Source organism: Carcharodon carcharias, chromosome 6, assembly GCF_017639515.1.
Source record: "Carcharodon carcharias isolate sCarCar2 chromosome 6, sCarCar2.pri, whole genome shotgun sequence".
Taxonomy (NCBI): Eukaryota; Metazoa; Chordata; class Chondrichthyes; order Lamniformes; family Lamnidae; genus Carcharodon; species Carcharodon carcharias.
In genome coordinates, this window is record NC_054472.1 from 143,990,316 (window position 1) to 144,012,686 (window position 22,371).

Consider the following 22,371-nt stretch of genomic DNA (forward strand, 5'->3'; position numbering starts at 1 on the left):
GGGTGCGCGCGCTTTTTTTCCCCGACCAACCGTGGGCGCCATTTTGTGGCGGGGGGGAAGGGGTGGAGTGATCAAGATGGAAAGGTGGGGGAGGGGTGCGGAGATGCAGATGGGCGGTTGGGGGCGGGAGTCCAGATAGAGGTGGGAGGGTGTGGATGGGGGAGGGGTGGAATGATATAGATGGGAGGGTGGGGGAGGGACGAGGTGGTAAAAAACAAGATGGCCGCCGGCCGCTTGAAGCGAATGGTTTCCCCGGCTGTGAGTGAAAGCGCTGGCGAAGCGCGGCAGCAGCAACACGGACTCAACTTGGCCGTGTCGTCATCACCACTACCGCCGCTATCGTCGTTGCCTCCTTCAGCTGCGTCCTCGCCGCCTTCCTCTTCGGCCCCAAACAGCACTTTAGACGAAGGGGAGGAAAATAATAAAAATAATAAACTCGCCGGCCCTTTATATTTCTCGGTCGACCGTATGGACTCTCTGTTTTTGGCCCGGCCGACCAGAGTGCGGCGGCGCCCCGAGCCTTTCTTCCGCGGCGAGAGGTGCGCGGCGGCCGCTCGAGGAGGAGCCAAAGACTCCGAGACAAATAATTATAACCACCACAACCATTGCAACAACCATCACCATCATCATTCTCCTCACCGCCGGCACCATCGTCACCATCAGGCTGGGGAGCCGGCGGTGAGTTCTACGGCAGCTCCCGGTCTTGGCCTAAATAGGGGCTCCTCGCGGTTCTGCGCCAAGCGCCAGGACGGAATGAATTCCGATGGATTTTTTCCCAGCGCCGCCGTCGAGGAGGAAAGGGGCAACACTGCGGTATCGAGCACCGCCGGCAACTGTCTGGCCAAAGAACCGCCTTGTCTGACCCGCGACTCTGGCCTGATGAACGGCAGCAACAAAGCGGCGGGCGGCTGCGGTGTTCAGCGGAACAACGGCGCCATCTCGTTGAACTCGGCTTCGCCCGGCAAGGGGAACCTGGATAAAAGCCGCTGGCTCCGGCTGCAGCAAAACACAAACACCACCACCTCCGACCTCGGCCTACTATCCAAAGGCAGCCGCAAAATTCCCGGTCTCGAGTATGGATGTCGAGCCGAATTTCATGGCACAAACCCCGGGGAAAGTTCGCTAAAATCTCGCTGCAGCGAAGTAAATGTTAATTGTACAGGAACCGAGACCCAAAACAAAAAACATACCGCTAGGAGAAACAGTACTATCAGTAACACCATTAAACACCACAATAATTGTAATAGTCTCAGTAATAATGTTAATAGTACTCACAATAATATTAATGTTAGCCAAGATGAGGTGAGTGCTCAGAGTATATTAGTTATGAGTAAACAAGCCGAGATCAGGAGCAGGGCTCACCGCCTCTGCAAGCGTTTGCAGGTCGTACAGGCTAAACAGGTGGAGCGCCATGCTCAGCAGCAGCTGGCAGGTTTAGTGGGACACAGTTTAAAGCGGTTTTCTTCCTCTTTCACCGAAAGTTTTATTAATAACAACAGTAGTAGTAGTAGTAATAAACATAAAAGCACTTTGTACGGGAACAGCGCACTACTGGTTGGATCTTCGTTGCTGAGGAGTTTTCCAAGAACGGATTCGGAAGGAGGTGGCGGCGGTGCTCATTCTAGTCCCAGCTCTTCCCTTAGATCTGGCGGGGGCAGTAAATGTTTGTTGTCTTCACCGAATGGGGATACTTTCTCTGGTTTTTTGAAAGATCGAGCTGTTTCTGAGGATCTGCTAAAACTGGTGTCCAGCGTGACTGCCAAACTCAGGACTTCGGAGAGGGCTTTCGATTCCGATGCCACTGAAAGCAGCTCGGGGGGCGAGACGGATGTAGAGGAGGATGGCACGGGTGGTGCAAAATTCGCGCATCGGCATGCAGTTCTGTAAGTAATCAGGAGGTTGTAGTTTTTGACTTCTTGCGAAAGGAGCGGGCTACTTTTGTAAATGTGTATTTTGAACATGTATTTGCCGCGTATCATTCCTCTCCACATGTAGAAGTATATGTTCTTAGCACCTCAGATTAGTGGCTTGAAAACTGTAAATTTGATGCACAGGAGTTGAGGTTTCGTAATTTAAATGAGATTAACCTTTGTTTTAGTTGTTTGTTAACTTGTGAAAGGAGATTTTAATAGGTCAGCAATATATCTGGGTGGGATACTGCAATGGCATGCTGCATGCATATTGACTCCAGTTGGAAGCTTATTGCTGTAAGCTGTTGCTTTTATGGTTGCAGAAGTAACAGAAAGCTCTGCAGCGCGCCTGTCAGTCAGGGTCATTACATTCAGTCGGTATCTGCAGTACAAACTGCATGCTGTTGTGTTGTACAAACCATTTATGCTTAAGCAATATGTTTTGGAGGTTTATTATTTGTGCCAACAGATTGGCAGGCTACTGTTTAATTAAATGGATATTTTAAATGCTCAGATTGGCCTTCCTGTCTTGCTGACACCATGAATTATCTAATTTTCTGACCATTTAAGCCTATTGTATATTTAAAGTTTCCACTGTGTTTGAATTGAAAATGTGAGGAGGTACAGTGTGAATCTGTTTTGATTCACCAGTTGCGCAATCTGAAACCAATGAATTATGACCTCATTGGGTAATCGTGATCTGTTTTGTACAGATGGCAATTAGTGAAAAGCTGTCTTGTAGCCTTTGACAGCTCTTCAGTTTTTCTTCAAGGTTTTAATCCCCCAGTGTCTTTGCATTCAGCACTTAAGTTTTGACCAGCATTATCCTGAGTAAGCTTGTAGAAATCCCGATTGCATGTATGTGCTGTGATCCTTGCTCAGTGTTGTGTAAAAATGTCCCGAAATTCTACTCACTGTGTAAACTAAAGTGACTCAAGTTTGTATTTGCATGATAAATTTGTTAGGGTCAGTGGTCACTATTTCCCCCCTCCCCTCATTTGAATTGTGTACCCTGCTTCCACCCCCTATCCTGCAGTGTTTTGAGCGCCAAGTCAGCTCTTCAAAGTTTTTAGTGATAAATTGTGAGCCCTGCTCTCTGAAACTACAGTGCATTTAGTCCATTTTAACATTATTACCTAGCCTGTTCATGGATATAGTTAGTCCTTAAAGCAGTGGTTCCTTTATTTCAAGGTGTCCCACCTTTGGTTAATTACAGTATGAAGACCAAGGCTGAACAGAAATAACTGACATTCCTATTATCTTCATCTGGCCTTTTGCTCCCTTCCACTCGAGACATGATTTGATCCCATTTCATTCATGTTAGATTGTTGGGGAAATATTAATCAGTAATTATTTTGCATATTATTTTAAACATTTTAGCTGCTGATTTTCTAGGTAGTTGCTTGGACGAGTCAGAGGATATATTAAAATGTGATGTTACAGTGTGACAGGAAGTAAATGTGAATATTGCAGGAAGTGTGCACTATGCACCAATTTAATGTATTCTAGCTATGTATCTTGGTGGAAGTTTAGTTAATTCAGAGAGGTGCACTGAGTATCTTTGGATAATTGCTGGAATGCTAATGACTTTTTCCATAAAGTCTGGATCTGTAATTTCAAGTGCAAATATGTGCTTGTTACAGGAACAGTTATTTGGGCCTTTGTGACTGACTTATAGCTCATTGAGATTTTTTATCTGAATATTTTGATTTTCGAAACAGGTGGTCTGTGCTGAGTTTTTTCAGTAGGAATGAGATAGGAAAGTTTGGATCCTGTAGAGATGGACAAAAAGAAGCCAATTGATTCATAATTTTTCTTATTCAGTTGCAGCCGTTATGTATTATTGGGCAGGAGTAGCAGTGCCACCATTAGTTTTTTCTTCCTCTCTGACTTTATGTAAAGGATAATTGTTCAATGTTGTTCATTTCTGATCACGGACCATCAACCACTGCTACAAATGAAGAGTGTGTGGATGTTAGGTGAGGACACCAGCTGGCCTGGGAGATTCACCAACCAGCAATTACTGTCTTGGCTCGTGCTTGAAGGATGTCCATAAGGTTGATTAGGAACATAGAACAATCAAAAACATGACAGGAGAAGGCCAATTAGCCCTTCAAACCTCTTCCATCATTTAATGAGATCATGGCTGATCCATGAGGTAATTCCAGATAAATACCTTTGTCCTCTCTCCTGCGATACCTTTTGAGGAACAGAAAGCTATCACACTCAGTTTTAAAATTAACTTGAGCTAACATGAGTTGCCATTAGTTCAACATAGTTCCACACTTCTGCCACCTTCTGCGTATTTCCAAATTTCACTCCTGAAAGACTCTGTCCCCAAGTCCTAGACTGCCCAACCAATAGGGTAAATACAAAGAAACTGTCAGTTTATCTTAATATCTTGAAAACTTCAATTAATTCACCCCCTGATTATATAACTCCAGGGAATGCAACCTTAGTTTGTGTAATTTCGTCTTGGAATTTAGCCTTAAAGGCTAGCTGTCATTCTGGTAAATCCCTCCAAGGCCAGTGTATCGCTTCAAGGTGTGCTCAGAACTGCTGACAGTACCCCAGGTATGTTCTAATCAGGGCTTTGTGTAGCCTGAATAATGTCTTCTGTCCCATTGTATTCTATTCCTTTAGACATGAAGGCCAGCATTCCATTCATAATAACAAACAGGGAATGCTGGAAAAACTCAGCATAAAAAAATTACAGTACAGAAGGAGGCCATTTGGCCCATCTTGTCCATGTCAGCCTGAGGACACCCAGGTGCCCTTTCTAATCCCACCTTCCTGCACCTGGCCCATAGCCCTGCAGCTTACAGCACTTAGAGTGCAGATCCAGGTACTTCTTAAAAGAGTTTAGAGTTTCTGCCTCTACCACCAACTTGGGCAGTGAATTCCAGACACCCACTACCCTCTGCATAAAAAAGTTCTTCCTCATGTCCACCCTACACCTTCTGCCACTTATCTTGAATCTATGTCCTCTGGTTCTAGAATTCTCCACCAAGGGAAACAATTTTATCTTGTCCACTCTATCTATTCTCCATATAATTTTGTACACCTCAATCAAGTCACCTCTCAACCTTCTTTGTTCTAAGGAAAATAACCCCAACCTATCCAATCTCTCCTCCTAGCTACACTTTTCTAACCCTGGCAACATTCTGGTGAACATCCTCTGCACTCTCTCCAGAGCTATTACATCCTTCCTGTAATGTGGTGACCAGAACTGCACACAGTACTCCAGTTGTGGCATCACCAGTGTTTTATACAATCCCAACATTATATCCTTGCTTTTATATTCTATACCTCTGCCAATGAAGGAGAGCATTCCATTTGTCTTCTTTACAACCTTGTCTACTTGAACTGCTTCCTTCAGGGACCTGTGTACTTGTACGCCAAGATCTCTCACTTCATCTACCCCGCTTAGAATATTCCCATTTATTTTGTAATCCCTGTAACTGTTTGACCTCCCTAAATGTATGACCTCACACTTCTCTATGTTAAAATCCATCTGCTACTTTACCACCCATTTCACCAACCCATCTATATCGTTTTGGAGATTATGGCTATCCTCGACACTATCCACTACTCGCCAATCTTTGTGTCATCTGCAAATTTCCCAATTGTGCCTCCCACGTTCACGTCCAAATCGTTAATATATAGCCCAAACAGCAAGGGTCCCAACACTGAGCCCTGTGGAACACCACTTGAGACAACTTTCCATTCGCAAGAACATCCATCGACCATTGCCCTTTGTTTCCTGTTACAAAGCCAACCTGTTATCCAGTTTGACACGTTACCCTGAATCCCATGGGTTTCCTTTCCTGCCCATCTGCCATGTGGGACCTTGTCAAATGCCTTGCTAAAATCCATGTACACAACATCCACTGCACTACCTTCATCAACCCTTCTTGTCACTTCCTCAAAGAATTCAATCAAATTTATGAGGCAAGACCTTCCTTTAACAAATCCATGCTGACCGTCCCTGACTAGTCCATGCCTTTCCACATGACAGTTAATCCTATCTCTCAGGATTGACTCTACTAATTTGCTCACCACCGATGTAAGACTAACTAGCCTATAATTGTTTGGCATTTCCTTTGATCCCTTTTTAAACAATGGAACTTCCTTCAGCAGCATGTCTTGACAGTATCTGTGGACTCACTGTTAACTCTGTTTCTCTCTCTACGCACGTTGTCAGACCTGAGTTTTTCCAGAGTTTCTTGTTTTTTATTGCAGATTTCCAGCATCCTCAGTATTTTGGTTTTATTTTAGCATTCCATTAGCCTTGTTGATGATTTTCAGTCTCTGTTCATGACATTTTAATTATCTATGTACCTGGACCCCCAAGTCTCTTTGGGCTCCCACTGTTTTGAGCTTTTCTAAATTTAGAAAGTACCTTTTTAAGGCCAAAGTGCGTGACCTTGTGTTTAACTATATTGAAGTCCATTTGCCACAATTTTGCCTGTTCACTCTATCTATTACCTCTGTAAAGTTTTACTTCTATCTATACTGCATACAATGCCTATCTTTCTGTCATTAACAGATTTGGATATGCAGTTTTCTATTACAACTTCTACACAATGAATGGTTGATTCTGCAGTAGAGATCCTTACTGATGACCATTAGTCACATCCTGACAATTAGATAACCTGCCCATTATCCCTGCACTTTGTCTCCTGCCACTTACAAATTTCCTCACCATGTCAACAATTTGCTTTCAATTTCATACACTTCAGCGTTAGCTAACCGTCTCTTATGAGGGACTTTCTGCCATATAAGTTCATATAAGTAACATCCATAGGCAATTCCCCATCCATACTTTCATCATCTCTTCTTAAAAATTCAGTTAGGTTTGTCACGCATGACCTACCCCTTGCACATCCATGTTGGATTCCTCTGATTAATTGAAAATTTTCAAAGTGCTTACCGTCATCCTATCCTTAATTATAGACTGTAGTACTTTCCTGACCACAGACGTTAGGCTGACTGATCTATATTTCTCTGATTTCACACTCTTGGCTTTCTTAAATAGCGGAATGACTTGTGCAAATTTCCAATCTAAAGGACAGGTTCACAAATTGAGAACACTTTGATCGGTTATAGTTAGAACACCTGCAATGTTCTCACTTCGTTCCTTTAGAATCTTGGGATGGAAACCATCTGGTCTTGGGATTTATCGCTCTTTAGCCAATGTTTTCTTTGTGACTGTTACTTTGCCGAGTTAACTTTGGCAAGAAAAGAGGATTTGAAAATGCAGACATCGAATCTGCTCCACTTGTCATGCTGAGTGAGTGCAAACCATTTGAGTTAATTCTCGGTTCCCTTGATGGCAGGCGGGTGACAGCATTATCGTGTACTCTTCAGGAGGGGAGGTGAATAAGCCAAACAGGAGATTGAAGAGTGGAATTTGAGAAACCCGAGTCTCATTAACAGGCCAGATTCGAATTTATGTGGTGTTTGAAAAATCTCTTCAGCCAAATAATTATTTTATGAACTATAGCTACTGTTTCTGTAGCCACACAGTTACCATTTTACATACAGCAAGGTCCCACAAATAGCCATAAGATAAATGACCAGATAATCTGCTGTGGTGGTTGAGAGATCTGTGTTGGTTGAGATCACAGGATTTGAAGGGTGTAAAGCTTGGGTAATTTATCAAGTTGTGGTCAAAAGATGATAAGTTTGCATTTAAAACTCAAATGTTGCCAGAGGAAGGGAAAACTGAAGGAGATAATGAGTTCCACAGTTTTGAGGTCCTGACAAAAAGTGAGTTTTGATTTCAATGCAGAATGGACCTGGAGCTGTGTGAGAGGACAAGAATTCAAGCTAATGTTTCAAGCACAGACTCGAAATATTAACTCGGTTTCTTTCTCCACAGATGCTGTCAGACCTGCTGAGTTTTTTTTCCAACGTTTTCTGTTTTTATTTCAGATTTCCAGCATCCACAGTATTATGTTTTTATGCTGGAGCAGTAGTTTGATCAAAAGAATGAGTGTTAAAGTTTTTTGCAAAATGGGGTAGGGCCTGGTAAATAAGGGGCTTGAGCCTCTTACCAAATGACATTGTATGTAACTGTGACAAAGGTAAGCTCTCCGTACTGTGTTGACCATACTATCCTCTGTTAAACAAAGTCTCTCCACTGTCCTCCATTTGGGTGGGATTGCACTGTCCTGGTTCTTTTTTTTTTGTCTTAACCATAGCTTGAGAATCATCTGGAAATGGCTCCTCTTCCCACTCCGGTGTCCCCAAAGATCTATTCATGGCCCCTTCCTATTTCATCTCATCTCATTTAAATGCTATCCTTCAGAGACATTATCTGAAAACACAGCATTAGTTTCTATGAGGAAGCTGATAGTGCCTAGCTGCACACCACCGCCACCTCTGTCAACCCCTCCACTAAATTGTCAGAGTACTTGTCTGGCATCCAGTTCAGGATGTGCAGAAATCTCCTCCACTCTAAATAATAGGAAGACTAAAGCCCTAATGTTCCCTGACACCCCCCTTTCCCCTGTTTCCGATCATGTGCTGCCAAAAACCCCCTCCACGTTTTTGTTATCTTTAAACTTGACTGTTCCAATACACACCAGGTTGACCACTCATGTTCTACCTTCTGTAAACTTGAGGTCACCCAAAATTCTTCCCATTTCCTCACGGATCCAAATTTCATTTACTCATTAACACTGTGCTCACTGATTTAAATTGACCCCTGTTCAGTAATGTCCCTATTTTAAAATTCTCATGATTGTTGTTTTCATACCCCTCCATGGCCTTGTCCCCTCCTTATCCTTGTAATCTCAGCTATTCCTATACAACCATCTGAGATACACATGAGCTCCTTCAATTTTTGACTGTTAACCAGACTGTTGAATTGCTCCACTGTTGATGGCTGAACCTTCAGCTACTAAGGCCATTAGCTCTGGAATTCTCTCGAGTTCTTCTGGAATTTCTATTTGAGGGAGATAAGTTTTTTTTCTCTGAGGGCTGTGAATCTTTAGAACTCTTTTCTCCAGAGAGTGGTGGAGGCAGGGTCAATGAATATTTTCAAGGCAGAGGTATGTAGATTCTTGACTAATGAGGGAGTTGAAGGTTATCGGGGGTAGGCAGAATATGGAATTGAGGCCACAAACAGATCAGCCTCGATCTTAATGAATGGTGGAGCATTTGGCCATTTGAGGGACCAAATATCCTATTCCTGCTCCTATTTCCTATGTCTGTATGTTCTCTCCCCGAACCTCTCCTCCTTTAAGATGCTGCTTAAAATCTAGCTCTTTGACCAAGCTGTGATCATCTGCCCGAATACCTCTTCTCATATGATTTGTTGCCAAATTTTTAAAATGCTCCTATAAAGCACCTTGGGGCACTTCATTATGTTAAAGATGTAATATAAAAATAATGAAGCTGCTTCCTCCTATGATGGGTGTTTGTGACTTTGAGATGAACCTTGGGATGTCAGCATTCTTTCATGTGGATGATTTGATATGGAAAATTCCATTTCAACTTTTCAAGGTCATCTTTTAGAAAAGAAATCTAGCCAACTTAAGTTATTATTGCTTATTCTGATACTCTAATTCAGCAGTTGAGTTGAAAACTGGAATGTCGAGCTTGTAACCGAGTACATCCTGACACTCGTGTTACCTGCATGTGTGTATGCACACACAAGCGTTTTTCAGTTCATTTCTGTTTATCTTCAATTGTGCCTGCAAACTGCCCCAGTAGCCTCCATTTAGGTTAATGTCTCAGCGTAGTGGGCTCTGCTGACTGAAGAGGTTAGTCAATCTCTGCATCTACTTTACAGAAACAAATGGCCTATTTCCGCTATGTTCTTGCTGATCAATATCCACCAACCCCTTTTGGAAAGTGAGCATGAATGGATATAGGAGGCAACAGGATTGGATTTGGCTTTTCCTCTAGGATCAAGAAACTTGGAAGAAGGTACCTCAGGAATGTTGCTATGGCTGAAACCTTAATCCCAACAAGACCTGCAGGATCTTGGAGCATGTGAAACCCTCTGGGATGGCTTTTCTCTCAGTTGGGACATGTTTTTCAATAGGATAGTTTTTTTTTAAAATACCTGACTCTAGATCACCCTCTTTTTCTGTGGGTATGAAGTAATCATTGACAGATACTCCATGATGTTTTGTTCGGGTGTCAGGGCATTTTGATCCTGCAGAATTGCTTTTTCATCATTGTTAGTGATTAAGAGGTTTCTAATTGTCGCATGGTAGTTGAAAAAGGTGGCTCATAGGTGGCTATGAACCTAGTGAGATTGCTATTCTACAATGTGCGAAGCAAATTTAAGAACGGACAAGGTGAGAATTGAAAATCTTCAGTGTGGAGGAGAGGAAAGAGCCCCCTCACCCCCGAGGCATGCCTTTCTCCAGGACTGTAGCTCCCATCTGTGTGAAAGGAGTACTGGACATATCCTAAAATGTAGCACTTTTTTTTAATACATTGGGTTTCATGCCAAAGTTTTTTTTTAAGGGTATAGAATTATGTTTGTTCCTTTTTTCTGTCGTGGTATTTCAATTTACAATCCAGTATATTGATCAGAAAAGGGGAATCGCATTTTGTCAACATCACACTGATCCCATCATTATTGCATGATGGCGCAGCACATCTTGCAACTCTTTGAGGAATAGTGTTTCAAGTCATCATACTGAATAAGAAAATGTGTATGTAGTGCTGATGATGCAGTCTTGTTGCCCAAGTTACTGTTCTCCCTTTCCTCAATCTGAGCGTTTGTTTCTTCAGTGCAGTATTTGCCTGGAATGTTTCTGTCTGCACAGTGGATCAGAATTTGTTCCAAGCATGATAATTGCCATTTGATGAATTCAGAATTGGATGTGAAGATTCATGTTGAATCATAATGGACATGGTGACTTTCCCACTTGTTCAGTTTTTTGGCAGTCAGATTCAATAATTCTGGTGCAATAGTTCAAGGGGATTCTCTTTACAGGTCACATGGTGTACTGCTCCTGATGCTTATGTGGTTTTGAATTTTTTTAATGGAAAAGCATTTTAGCAGTTTTCTTCTGAATGTTTTGATTAATTGTTGGTGCAAGGCTTTACCAGCACAAGAAAATCCCCAGTACCTTTATCTATTGACTGTTCTTCATGTGTCAACCTGGATCTGCAGATGTACAAAAAAGAGAAATTGGCTATCATTTACATCTCTCCATTAAACAATGCAGCCTCATGCCTTTCACTTCTTATTTGCTATTTGCTAATTCTTAAGATGAGGTAGAAAAGTATCTGTGACCAATTTCTAGAAAAACATCGGGGAAATTGTGTGCTGACTTCCAAAGGTGAGTAAACAAGTTTCAACAAGACCTGACCAATATCCAGGCTTGGGTTGCCAAGTGGCAAGTAACATTAATGCCATACAAGTGTCAGACAATGACCATCTCCAACAAGAGAGAATCCAAACATCGCCCTTCAATGATCAGTGGCATTACCATCACTGAATCCCTGACTGGTCAACATCCTGGGGCTTACCATTGACCAGAAACTGAACTGGACTAGCCATATAAATACTGTAGCTACAAGAGCAGGTCAAAGGCTAGGAATCCTGTGACGAATACCTCACCTCCTGACTCCCCAAAGCCTGTCCACCATCTACAAGGCACAAGTCAGGAGTGTGATGAAATACTCTCCACTTGGTTGGATGAATGCAGCTCCCACAACACTTAACAAGCTTGACACTGTCTAGGACAAAGCAGCCCACTTGATTGGCACCACTTCCACAAGCATTCACTCCCTCCTCCACCGATGCACAGTAGCAGCAGTCTGTACCATCTACAGGATGCACTGCAGGAATTCACCAAGGCTCCTTCGACAGCACCTTCAAAACCCACGACCACTACCATCCAGAAGGACAAGTGCAGCAGATAGATGGGAACACCACCACCACCTGGAGGCTCCCCTCCAAGTCACTCTCCATCCTGACTTGGAAATATATCGCCGTTCCTTCACTGTCGCTGGGTCAAAGTTGTGGAACTCCCTTCTTAACAGCACCACGGGTGTACCTCCACCACATGAATTGCAGGGGTTCAAGAAGGCAGCTCAAGAAGGCACCACCTTCTCAAGGGCAACTAGGGATGGGCAATAAATGCTGGCTCTGCCAGTGAAGCCCACATCCCATGAATGAATTAAAAAAAAGTTTTATTAGGTCAAGGTTACTTCTTCTGCAGACTGACTTTTTTTATCATTGTAGCATGTAGTTGAAGAGGGTAGCTTCTATGCTGAAGACTATGGACCTAGTGAGATTCAACATTCTACAGCGTGCAAAGCAAACTTAGTAATGGACAAGATGAGAATTGAAAATCTTCAGTGTGGAGGAGAGGAAGGAACCCCCGTTCTCCCTGCACAATGTTCCAGTTTACCTAAGAAGGTTAAATTATGAACATCCAGTCATACAAATTAGGAGCAGGAATAGGCCTTTCGGTCCTTTGACCCTGCTCCTCTATTCAATAAGATCATGGCTGATTTGATATTAACCTAACTCCACGTTTCCTGCCTACCCTGATAATCTTTCACCCTCTTGCTTACCAAGAACCTATCTCTCTATCCCTTAAAAATATTCAAATATTCTACCCCACTGCCTTTTTGAGGAAGAGAGTTCCAAAGACTCACGATTCTCAGGAAAAAAATTCTCCTCATCTCCATCTTAAATGGGCAACCCTTTATTTTTAAACACTGACCCCTAGTTCTAGATTCTCCCACAAGAAGAAATGTTTTTTCTACAACCAACCTGTGAAGTCCCCTCAGTATCTTTGTGTGTTTCAATCACGTCGCCTCTTAGTCCAGCAGATACAAGTCTAGCCTGTCCATCTTTTCCACATAAGACAACACACCCATTCCTGGTATTAGTCTAGTAAACCTTTTCTGAACTGCTTCCAGTGCATTTACATCCTTCCTTAAAGAGACTACTACCGTACACAGTGCTCCAGATGTTGTCTCTCAAATGCCCTATACAACTGAAGCAAAACCTCCCTACTCTTGCATTCTATTCCCTTTGCAATAATTGATAACATCCTATCAGCTTTCCTAATTACTTGTACCCGCATACTAACCTTTTGTGATTCATGCACTTGGATACCCAGAACCCCCTGCATCCAAGATCTCTGCAATCTCTCACCATTTATATATAATGCTTCCTTTTTATTATTCCTGCCAAAATTGACAAGTTCACATTTTCCTGTATTATACTCCATGTGCCAGATCTTTTCCCACTCACCTAACCCATCTATATCCTTTTGTAGCCTCTTTATGTCCCATCACAGCTTAATTTCCTACCTATTTTTGTGTCATCAGCAAATTTAGCAACCACACCTTCGGTCCCTTCATCCAAGTCATTAAAATAAAGTTGAGGCACACCACTCATTATTTCTTGCCAACCAGAAAATGACCTATTTATGCCAACTCGCTGCTTCCTGTTAACTAACCAATCTCCTATCCATGCTAGTAGGTTGCCCCCTACACCATGAGTTTTTATTTTCCACAATAACCTTTCATGTGGCACCTTATCAAATGCTTTCTGAAAAATCTAAGTACAGTACATCCACTGATTCCCCCTTATCCAGAGCACATGGCACTTCTTCAAAGAACTCCAGTAAATTGGCTGAACATGATTCCCCTTTCACAAAACCATGATGACTCTGCCTGATTACCATGAATTTATCTAAGTGCCCTGCAATCATGTCTTTAATAATAGCTTCTAACATTTTAACTATGACAGATGTTAAATCAAGTGGCCTATAATTTCCTGCTTTCTGTCTCCCTCCCTTTTTGAATAAAGGAGTTACATTAGCTATTTTCCAATCTAATGGAACTTTCCTGGAATCAAATGGATTTTGGAAAATTAAAATAATGAGGGGTAGCAACAACTCGTGTGGTCTATTGGGCTGGTATCAAAAGTGACAGAAATATCAGAGGTTCAAGGAGGTAAGGACTCTGTGTCCAAAAGTGGACATATCACTCCTAAAATTTATAACATTTTCCATTTTTGCTACCTCTCTGGTTAGGCAATTCTAGACGTCACTGCCTTCTGAGTCAGGAAGTCATAACTAAAGTGAGTTGACAATGCAGGACATGAGCTGGATTCTGTCCTTTCTCAACATCCAAACATCTCTTTGCAGCAGTGGTGATCGGGGTGGAAATCATTGCAAGCGCTGAGGCCAGTACAAGATTTTCCTTTTGGTTTACGGAGTTGAGAGGATTAGATGCCTTCTGGTCTCTTGTCCAGGTGGTGTATTATTTATTATGTGTGCATGTTTATAGAATATACCCTTGTCTGTATTACAACAAATTGATTTCAGAAGTAAGCTTTCAATTGTAAGATGCCCTGGGACATTCTACGCAGTTGAAAGGTGTTATATACACATGCAGGTTTGTCCTTCGAAGCAGAAGCATTCTGGTTTTCTGTTGAAGAGTCATACGGACTCGAAACGTTAACTGCATTCCTCTCTGCAGATGCTGTCAGACCTGCTGAGTTTTTCCAGGTATTTTTATTTATGTTTTTGTTTTGGATTTCCAGCATCTGCAGTTTTTTGCTTTCATCATTCTGGTTTTCTTCTGTATGCCCGCTTGCTTGTTCCTGGCACATCTGCTTAAGTGATGGGTTTTGTAAAGGCAGAAGGTTTCTCTTGTGTCTGAATTTAATTGCTGGCATAATGTGTGCAACTTTTTCAGCAGGCACAGCAATTTTGAGTTTTAATCTAATGAGGAGAGATGCTCCAGCAGTTGGAAGTGCTATTTTCATGTTCAGGTTGTCAGTTGTTTTTGCTACAGCATGAAATCTGGGTGTGTTGCCTTCCTGATGGACTTCTATTCTATTTCAGTACTGATGACAATGTGCACGTGGGCAATTGCGTTTAGCACTTAGGAATCTAAGTCTTAGGAATCCTGTGACTTGATTGTACTGTGAAAAAAAGATTGACTTTCATTTACACCATGCTCTTTCAAACTTCAGGACATGCTCAAGTCAATTTGCAGTCAATTAAATACTTCTGAAGTGTAGTCATTGTAATGTAAGAAATATGGCATTACCTTGAGCCTACAGCGCACAAACAGGCTTTTTGATCCAACTTGCCTATGCTGGCATTTATGTGCCATACAAGCCTCCTGCCACCCTTCTTCATGTTAACAGTAGACAGAGCTTTAAGTCAATAAATTGGGGGAGGGAGAATTTAGGAAAGGGAAATATCAAAGCGTTTTAGGCAAAAATAAGCAGAGTGGGGTAGTAAAAGGGACAGAATGACAAAGTTAATAGGGCGCAGGTTGTATTGGGGAATATTAGAAAAAAGTTCAAATCAAAGGCACTATATCTACATAAATAATTTCCCAACGAATTAGATGAACTAATAGTGTGAGTAGAAATAATAATAGGTTTCATTTAGTAGCAATTACGGAGGCATGGTTGCAAAGACCAAGTTTGGGAACTAAATATTCCAAGATACCTTTCTTTTAGAAGAGATAGGTAAAAGGAGGAAGGGTAGTCCTGATGATAAAGGATGGGATAAAGACAGTAGAGAGAGAGAATTTTAAGTAAAAAATTAAGTAGAATCTGTTTGGGTGGAGTCGAGAAACACCAAGGAGCAGAAAACATGGGCAGGAGTTGTTTATGAGCCCCTAAAGTACTTGTTGTGTAGGGAAGAGGATAAATTAGGAAATTCAAGCAACATATAACAAGGGTAGCACTAATGGTGGGGGGAGGTGCAATCTCCATATAGATGAGACAAACCAAATTTGCAGTCATAATGTGGAGAATGAGTTAATGGAATTAATGCAAGATGGATTCCTAGATCAGTATGTCAGGGAACCAACGACTGAATAACCTATTTTTGATTTAGTATTGTGCAACGAGAAGGGATTAATTAATTAATACTTATAAAGGGACACGAGGGAAAAGTGACCATAATATGATAGAATTTTATGTTGAGTTTGAAAGTGATCTAATTAAGTCCCAAGCTCGGGTCTTAAATCTAAACAAGCTGTGTGGGAATGAGGGGTAAGTTGGCTCAGGTAGATTGAGGAAATTATATTAAAAGATATGACAATAGACAGGCAATGTCTTACATTTAAAGAATTAAAACACAATTTTCAACAAATATACAACTGATCAGGCACAAAAGAACCCAAAAATGGTCCAATAGTGGCTAACCAGGGAGTAAAGATAGCAATAGATCAAAGGATGAGACGTATAATGTTGCCAAAATGATCAGGAGGATTTTGGAATTTGGCAAAGGAGGTCTATGAAATTGCAGCAAGAGAATATGAGAGTAGACTAGCAAGAGATGCAAAAAAATGTAAACAAGTAGCTGTTTGGTAGTACAATATTGCTGGAAAAAAAAAGATTTTTTGTCAAAGCTTTTCATCTTCCACTCACCAGGACAATTTGCAAGAAAATATCAATAGCTGGGCTTGCATTTATTGCCCCATCCCTAATTGCCCTTGTTCAGAGGGCATTTAAGAGTCAATCACATTGCTGTGAGTCTGGAGTCATATGTACGCCACATCAGGAAAAGATTCCTTCCCTAAAGGACATTAATGAACCAGATGTGTTTTTGTGACAATCGACAATGGTTTCATGGTCATCATCAGACTTTTAATTCCAGATTTTTATTGAATTAAAACTCTACCATCTGCCGTTGTGGGATTCGAACCTGGGCCCCCATGCATTACCCTGGGTCTCTGGATTACCAGTCCAGTGACAATACCACTACATCACCGCCTCCCCTAAGTGTAAACATTTCTGTAGGTATGTAAATAGATAGAGATGAATGAAAGTAAATGTGTTCCCATTAGAGGTAAAATTATAATGTGGTATAAGGAAATGGTGGAGACATTAAACAAAGACATCTGTCTTGATGGTAGGAGACACTGAGAATATTTTCAAAATAATGTGGAACCAAAGATCTCGTGAGAACTGAAGAAATCCGTCTAAGTGAAGAAATGGCACTGGAGAAATTAATAGAAAAAAGTAGTAACAAATGCACTGGACCTGATGACCTGCATCCCAGAGTTTGAAAAGAGGCAGCTGTAGAGATAGTGGATACATTGGCTTTAATCTTCCAAAATTCCTTAGATTCCAGAATAATTCCCAAGGATTGGAAGGTAGCAAGCCTAACCCCGCTATTTAATAAAGAGGAAGAAGGCAAATGAGTTAGCTGTTGGAAAAATGCTAGAGTCTGTATTCGGGACTTGGTATATAATTAAGCAGATTTATGAGAAGAAAATAGTGTTTTCCAAATTGTTTTTTGAGGATGTAATTGGTAAAGGGACTGATGGATAAAAGGGAACCAATGGATGTAGTGTATTTGGATTTTCAAAAAGCATTAGATAAGGTGCCAAACAAAAGGTTATTACACAAAATTAGGAGTCATGGTATTTGGGGTAAGATGTTAGCATGTTTGGTTACTGACAAAGCAGAGTAGGAATAAACAAGACATTTTTGGGTTGGTCGGCTCTAACAATTGCGTTTTGCATCGGTTAATACTTGGGCCTCAGCTATTTACAAATCTGTATTAATGATGTAGATGAGGAGACTGGGTGTAACTTATTCAATATTGCTAATGATACCAAGTTAAGTAGGAAAGTAAATAGTGAGGAGGATACCAAGAGGCTATAGAGGGATTTGGACAGGCTGGGTGAGTGGGCAACAATGTGCAGATGGAATACAATGTGACTAAGTGTAAAGTTATCCGCCTTGGGAAAAATAAAAAAAGCAGGATATAGTTTTTGAGTAGTGAGAGGCTGGGAAACGTTTGCATTCAGGGGAAGCTGGATATCTTGTTCAGAGTTAACATGCAGGTACAGTGAGCAATTAGGAAGGCAGATGGTACATTCGCTTTTGTTGCAAAGGGATTAGAGTATGATTAAACAAGTCTTTACCACAATTGTACTGGGCATTGGTGAGGCTACACTTGGTGTACTGTGTGCGGTTTTGGTCTCTTACCGAAGGAAGGACATATTTGCCCTAGAAGGAATGCAGCGATGGTTCACTTGACTGGTTCCGGGGATAAGGGGATTTTGTCTTTATGAGCAGAAATTGAGTCGACTAGATCTAGATTCCCTGGAGTTTGGAAGAATGAGAGGTGATATGATTGAAGCGTATAAAATTCTTAAGGGACTTGACAGGGCATATACTAAGAAACTATTTCTCCTTTCGAAGGAATCTGGAACCTGGAGTCAAAATCCTAGAGGAAGGGGTTAGCCATTTTGGATTGGGATGAGGAGAAATGTATTCACAAAGAGTGTTATCAACCTTTGAAATTTTGTGTCCCAGAATGCTCAGTCATAGTCTATATTCAAGACAGAGGTCAGTAGATTTTTTGGTACAAAGGGAATTAAGGGATTTGAGGAAAGTAGAGAAGTTGAGATAGAGGATTAGCCATGGCAGAGTGGGCTTGAAGGGCCAAATTGCTACTCCTTTTATTTTTTCTGTTCTTTCCTGGTTTACAATAGTGACTAAACTTCAAAAGTACTTCATTGGCTGTAAAATGCTTTGAGACTTCCAGTGGCAATCTATATAGATGCAAATCTTTTATGTAACTCTATCAGCAGGTCCTCCATTGTATGTATCTACCTTCCCATTAACTGCATTTATGCTATTTATCCCAGCTACCCCTAAGCAAGCATTTTCCACATTGCTAGCACTTCTTGGACATAATTGCATGGGAGAGAGTACTAAGATGATGATGTTGGTAAATTTTAAAATTCTACTCTATTCCAAGATCCAAGTCATGAATATATAGAAAAAAGAGCTGTCATATAAACAGGAAATAGGAGCAGAATAAGACCATTCAGCCCTTGAGTCTGCTCCGTCATTCATTAAGATCATGGCTGATCTATTTGTGTTTTGAGTTCCTCATTCTCATCTACTACTTTTGCCTTAGATTTTTGTTAGGCAAAAAAAAATCAATCTACCTCTGCATTAAAAATATTCAAGACAGCATTTACACTGCCTTCTCAGGCAGAGTTCCAAAGTTGCACAACCCTCTGAGAGAAGAAATTTCTTAACCCTGTCCTTTAGGGTGACCCCTAATTTTAAGAGTGCCCCTCTTTCTGGACTCACCCAGTGAGGAAACATCCTTTCTATGTCCACCTTGTCAAGAACATTCAGGATCTTATATACTTAAATCAAGTCACCCCTCACTCTTCTAAACTCCATTGGAAACAAGCCGAGTCTGTCCAAGCTATCCTGATAAGATAACGTGCTTATTCCAGGTATCAATCTGGTCACCCTCCTGTGAACCGCCTCCAATGCATTTACATCCTTCCTTAAATAAGGAGACTAAAACTGGATACAGTATTCGAGATGTGGTCTCAGCAATGCCCTGTATAACTGAAGCATAACATCCTTGCTTTAATGAAAGCATTTCCAGCATTTTTTTTTAATTTAATCCTTACTTTATGTTCAATTTCTCTCATAATAAAGAATAGCATTCCATTAGCTGCCTTGATTAAGTGCGTACCTGCATATTAACTTCTTGTGACTCATGCGCTAGAATAACTAGATCCCTCTGCATGTCAGAATTCTGCAGTTGTTCACCATTTAAATAATATGCTGCTTTTTTATTCTTCCTGCTAAAGTGAACAACTTCACATTTTCCCACATTATACTTCATCTGCCAGATTTTTGCCCACTCACGTAACCGATCTTTATCTGTCTGCAAATTCCTTATGCTTTTTCACAACACTTTCCAACCTATCTTTGTGTCGTCTGCAAATTTAGCTCCCATGCCTTCACTCCCCTCATCCGAATCATTGATGCAAATTGTAAAAAGTTGAGGCCCCAGCACAGACCCCTCCGGTACTCCGCTTGTTACATCCTGCCAATCAGATAAAGACCCATTTATGCATATTCCGTTTTCTGCCAGTCAGCCAATCTTCGATCTAATATGTTACCCCCTAACACCATGAACTTTTATTTTCCACAGTAACTTTTGATGTGGCACCTTATCAAATGTCTTCTGGAAATCCAAGTACATGACATTGGAGTCTCCCCTTTATCTTCAGCACATGTTACTCCTTCAAAGAATGGCTAAACCTGATTTTCCCTTTCACAAAACCATGCTGACTCTTCTTGATTACCTTTAGTTTTTTTAAGTGCCCAGCTATAACCTCCTTAATGAGCAAGGCTTAACACATTCCACATGGCAGGTGTCAAGCTAACTGGCCTATAGTTTCCTGTTTTCTGCCTCCCTCCCTTCTTTAATAGAGGGGTTATATTTGCTACTTTCCAGCCTGATGGAACCTTTCCAGAATTGAGGGAATTTTGGAAAACTAATACCAGCGCATCTACTACCTCATTTAGTTGCCTCATTTAAGACTCTCCGATAAAGTCCATCAGGACCCTGAGACTTGTCAGCTAGTAGCTCCATCAATTTGCTCAGTTCCGCCCCCCCTAATGATTGTAATTTCAAACTTCTTCTCTCCCTTCAACCTCCTGATTTACAGCTATTACTAGAACGTCTTTTTGTATCCTCTAGTGAAGACAGAAGCATAATATTTGTTCATTTGATCTTCCATTTTTCTTTAATCAACTGTTAATTCCCCTTTGTCACTGTCAAGAGGAGCAACACTCACTACTTTTTTTTGTTTTTAAGTATCTGTAGAAACTCTTGCTTATCTGTCTTTACATTTCTAGCCAACTTTCTCTCATGCTCTAATTTCTTTCTCTTTGATTAACCTTTTACTCATTCTCTGCCATTGTTTATATTCTGACCAATCATCTGACCTGCCACTCATCTTTGCGCAGTTGTATGTTTTTTCCTTAAGACTGATGCTTTCCCAAACTCCTTTAGTTAACCACGAATGGCGGATCTTCCCTTTAGAATTTTTCTTTATAGTAGGAATATACTTCTTCTGAGTATTCTGAAATATTCCCTTAAATGTCTGCCACTGCTTCTCTATTGATCTATCCCATCGCCTCATATCCCAGTTCACTTCAGCTGGCTCAGCTTTCATGCCCATATGGTTGCCCTTATTTAAGTTTAAAATATTAGCCTTAGACCTACTCTTCTCCCTTTCAAACTGTATGTAAAATTCAATCATATCATGGCCACTGTTAACTTTACTGTGAGATCATTAATTAATCCTGTCACATTGCACAATGCCAAGTCCAATTTAACCTGTTCTTTCGTTGGTTCCATGCTGCTCCATGGAACATGCTGCTCTAAGAAGCTATCTCAAAAGCATTCTTGAACTCCTCATCCAGGCTACTGCAGCCAATCTGATTTTTCCAGTTTATATGTAAATTAAAGTCACCCATGATTATTGCCTTCCCTTTATCACAAATACCCATTATTTTTTCCGTATTCTTTGTCCTACATTGTGGTTATTGTTAGGGGGGCCTGTAGACCACTCCTACTAGTGACTTCTTTTCCCTCCTATTCCTCATCTCCACCTGAACCGACTCTACACCCTGATCTCCTGAACCAAGATCATTGCTAACTATTGCAACAATTCCATCCTTGATCATCAGTGCTATCCCTTCACCTTTACCTAGCTTCTTATTCTTCTTGAATGTCATGTACCCCTCAATATTCAGCACCTAATCCTTGTCATTCTGCAGCCATGTCTCCGTGATGGCTATCAGATGATATTTATTTACTTCACTGTTTGCTACCAATTCGTTTACTTTGTTATGAATGCTATGCACATTCAGATACAGAGCCTTTAATTTTGTCTTTTTGTTATCTTTGTAACATCCAGTCTTGATTGCTGGTGCATTTTTAGGTTTTTTCTCTGTCTCTCTTCCTGCCATTCTCTGACCTTCATTTCCCTTATTACTGTTTTCCTCTTTTACTTTGTCTCTACTCTTTGATATACTATATTGTTCCACATTTGATCCCTTGTCCCCAATATTTTGTTTAAAACTCTCTCTACATCCCTAATTATATAGTTAGCAAGAACACTGGCCCTAGCATGGCTCAGGTGTAGACCGTCTGAACGGTAGAGCCCCCACTTTGCCCAGTACTGGTACCAGTGCTTCACAAACTGGAACCCACTTCTGTCACACCAGTCTTTGAGCCATCTGTTCATCTCTCTAATTTTATGTACCCTATGCTATTTCGCAATGCGGCTCAGATAATATTCCAGAGATTATGACCTTTGAGGTTCTGCTTTTCAATTTAGTGCCGAGCTCTTCTTAGTCTCTATGCAGAACCTCTTTCCTAATTCCACCTATGTCATTGGTATCTACATGAACCACAACAGCTGGATCACCGCCCCCCCCCCACCGGCGCTGCAATTTTCTCTCCAGCCTTGAGCAGATACCCCAAACCCTGGTACCAGGCAGGCAACACAGCTGCCTGGAATGTCACTTTTTGCTGCAGAGAACAGTGTCAAAATCGCTGAATATACTCTCCCTTACTACCACTGTGTTCCTTTTTGCTAGCCCCACTTGAATGGCTTCCTGTACCACGGTGCCATGGTCAGTTTGCTCATCCAA

General features: G+C 41.3%; 1 protein-coding gene across 2 annotated transcripts in view; it reads left to right on the plus strand.

Annotated features, from left to right (window-relative positions):
* Positions 1-203: 203 nt before the first annotated feature.
* Positions 204-22,371, plus strand: part of LOC121279248 (KAT8 regulatory NSL complex subunit 1-like) — a 196,487-nt gene continuing 174,319 nt past the window's right edge. For both annotated transcript variants that reach the window (XM_041190317.1, XM_041190318.1), the window contains exon 1: positions 204-1,883. In XM_041190317.1, the coding sequence (XP_041046251.1) occupies positions 220-1,883 (1,664 nt within the window). In that variant the 5' untranslated portion in view covers positions 204-219. The remainder of the gene's footprint in view (positions 1,884-22,371) is intronic.